This window comes from Lithobates pipiens, unplaced genomic scaffold, assembly GCF_037356315.1.
Source record: "Lithobates pipiens isolate NorthernLeopardFrog02 unplaced genomic scaffold, aLitPip1_a1.2 Scaffold_18, whole genome shotgun sequence".
Classification (NCBI taxonomy): domain Eukaryota; kingdom Metazoa; phylum Chordata; class Amphibia; order Anura; family Ranidae; genus Lithobates; species Lithobates pipiens.
In genome coordinates, this window is record NW_027507758.1 from 656,415,958 (window position 1) to 656,418,457 (window position 2,500).

A 2,500-nucleotide genomic window follows, 5' to 3' on the forward strand; every position below is an offset into this window, starting at 1 on the left:
ACTCTCTCTCTAGAGCTTCGAAATCCGCCAATGATGGCGTTGGAGAGGACACGGGTTGTTGTCCAGTCTCAGCCTCATAGAACAGCTGCCACTCTCTCTCTAGAGCTTCGTAATCCGCCAATGATGGTGTTGGAGAGGACACTGGTTGTTGTCCAGTCTCAGCCTCATAGAACAGCTGCCACTCTCTCAGTAGAGTTTCATGGTCTGCCATTGATGATGTTCTAGAGGTGGATTCCGGTTGTTGCCTGGTCTTGCCGTCCTCTGATGATGTTGGAAAGCACAGCGATCGTAGTTGCAGACTCTCACTGACATAGCTGAAGTCCCAGAAGTGATCCTCTTCCTCTTGGTTTATCGGTTTGTCCCGTTCTTCGGTGCACAGAAATTCAGACACTTTTATTATTCTATCCGGTACTTCAAGCAGAATCTGGAAAGAGAAAAAGTCATTCATTAATATTCCTGATCGATGGTAACAAAGCTTGGTGAACCCCAACGACCCAGTGTGTGGAAAAGTACCCCAAGCAGGCTCATTCAGCCCCCTCTATTGGTCATAAGAAGCATTACATTGCACTAACTCATCCTTCACAAGAATCTGTCTATATCAAGATCATAGAAGGATGTGAAAATTCTGTTAAAATAATTCCGGCCATGGAAATACCCCCCCTCCCCCCCAGATTTACTCAGGATCCTCACTGATTGGTATACTTACAGATGGTGAATCCAGTGTCGGCCGTGTCTTTCTTGTCTCCACGTCCTTCCAGTTGATGCCTTTAAAGAATGGGTGCCCCCTGAGGTCTTGTACTAGGTATGATCGCAGATTTTGGCTTTTACAAAGGAGCTGTAAAGAAAAATAAAATACAATTAGAACACTGAAACAATGAGAAGTCTGAGCTCTGAGCTCGCTCCTGTGATGGTGCAGGTTACAAGTAATGTCTGGGCCCTACTTAGCAACATCCTAGCAACGTCTTGGGAGTTTTCAGGTCAGGCTTCTTGTGGTACATAAAAGGCCTACACCTATAGTAAGGGCATTATCTAGCTTTAGTCACAGTGACACATTTTGTGTTTATCTACAGATGACTCCGACCTGCATAGGACGTTTTTCTGGAAATTGTGAACTAACCCTTTTATTGTTCTTAGGGATGTACTAAAAGTCATCTTTCCATTAAATCTCCAACTGCCATGATTTGTTCTCAATGGCGGGTTCAAGGAAATGCTGTCTACTTACTCGGTCAATGAGGTCTTTGAGGTCAGTGTCCATGTCCTCTGGATAATGAGGCGGCTTGATATTCATCGCCACCTGCAACCCATAAGGACTCTTCTGGTCGGTGTAGAATGGATGTTTTCCCGTGGCCATCTTGTATATTGTTACTCCCAGGGAGTAATAGTCAGCCATTGAATAGTATTCCTGGCGCCGGAAGACCTGTAGAAACATAATAGAGAGAGAAGATGAGCATAAGCTTGTCAGGTTATCCAGGCTAAGGATAGAGGTGACGCCATGCTGGCATAGGTGATGGAGGAATCTTTATCTTACCTCTGGGGCCATATAAGTTAGTGTCCCCACGCATCCTTTAATCCTCCTAGAAGATGAGACGTTCGTTGTGGCCAAGCTGAAATCCGCAATTCTGATGGAGCCATTGCGGTCCAGTAAGATGTTCTCCGGCTTGATATCTCTGTGGACAACCCCAGAAGAATGCAGGTACTGCAGGCCGCACACAAGTTCCGCGGTGAGATATCTGATGGAAAAAGAAAAATATGCATTAGAACTGAAAATCCTTACAAATCAAAGTGATATATAGTATATATGTGTATGGATGGACAGGTTCAGTGGTCAGCCACCCCTGACTGCAGCGTGTCCCAGTCATTATACTTACCTTAAAATTTGGACATCAAATGGAGCAACATCGATCAATTCCTGGAGGTTCCCGCCATTCAAGTGCTCCAGTACAATGGCCAGATAAGTCTGTGAGAAAAGAAGAGAGAAAGGTTACATTGTAGACATTGAAAATTTCCCTTTGGTGGAGGAAGAAATACGCACACAATGCAGTGTGGGATCTCCTCTCAGAAGATGAAAGAAATGGGAAGATAAAAGGACACTTACCTTTGTTTGGAATGCTCCATACAGATGTGTAATATATGGACTTCCTCCGGTTTGTTGCAGCACATCAACCTCTGTAAAGATACTATGTACAGCATCATTGAGTACTTTCCTTTTCTTAATGAACTTCACTGCCAGCTTATTAGTAGTGGCAGGATGGGAGGCCAACATTACCTTCCCGGAAGCCCCCTGTCCAAGAATTCCATGGAAAGTGAAGTTTTCCATGGATAGCTTACATGACTTCTCCATTATGTCACCACTACATGGGACTGATAGAGATGTCCAATGGTTTGTGGTGCTGCTAGGTGTTGGAGAACACCAAGACATTTGATTGTGAATGGAAGTCGTTGAGTCATTCTCCTTGTCCTCCGTGACTGACGGAGTGACTTCGACCTCTTTGTCCTCCAT

General features: G+C 44.7%; 1 protein-coding gene across 1 annotated transcript in view; it reads right to left on the reverse strand.

Annotated features, from left to right (window-relative positions):
• LOC143986918 (ribosomal protein S6 kinase 2 beta-like) overlaps positions 1-2,500 on the reverse strand; it is a 44,315-nt gene that overhangs the window by 17,550 nt on the left and 24,265 nt on the right. Inside the window, exons 9-14 of the mRNA XM_077485326.1 lie at positions 2,096-2,281; positions 1,869-1,957; positions 1,529-1,730; positions 1,223-1,417; positions 707-835; positions 246-424 (exon numbers count right to left, since the gene is read on the reverse strand). Of these exons, the coding sequence (XP_077341452.1) occupies positions 246-424; positions 707-835; positions 1,223-1,417; positions 1,529-1,730; positions 1,869-1,957; positions 2,096-2,281 (980 nt within the window). The remainder of the gene's footprint in view (positions 1-245; positions 425-706; positions 836-1,222; positions 1,418-1,528; positions 1,731-1,868; positions 1,958-2,095; positions 2,282-2,500) is intronic.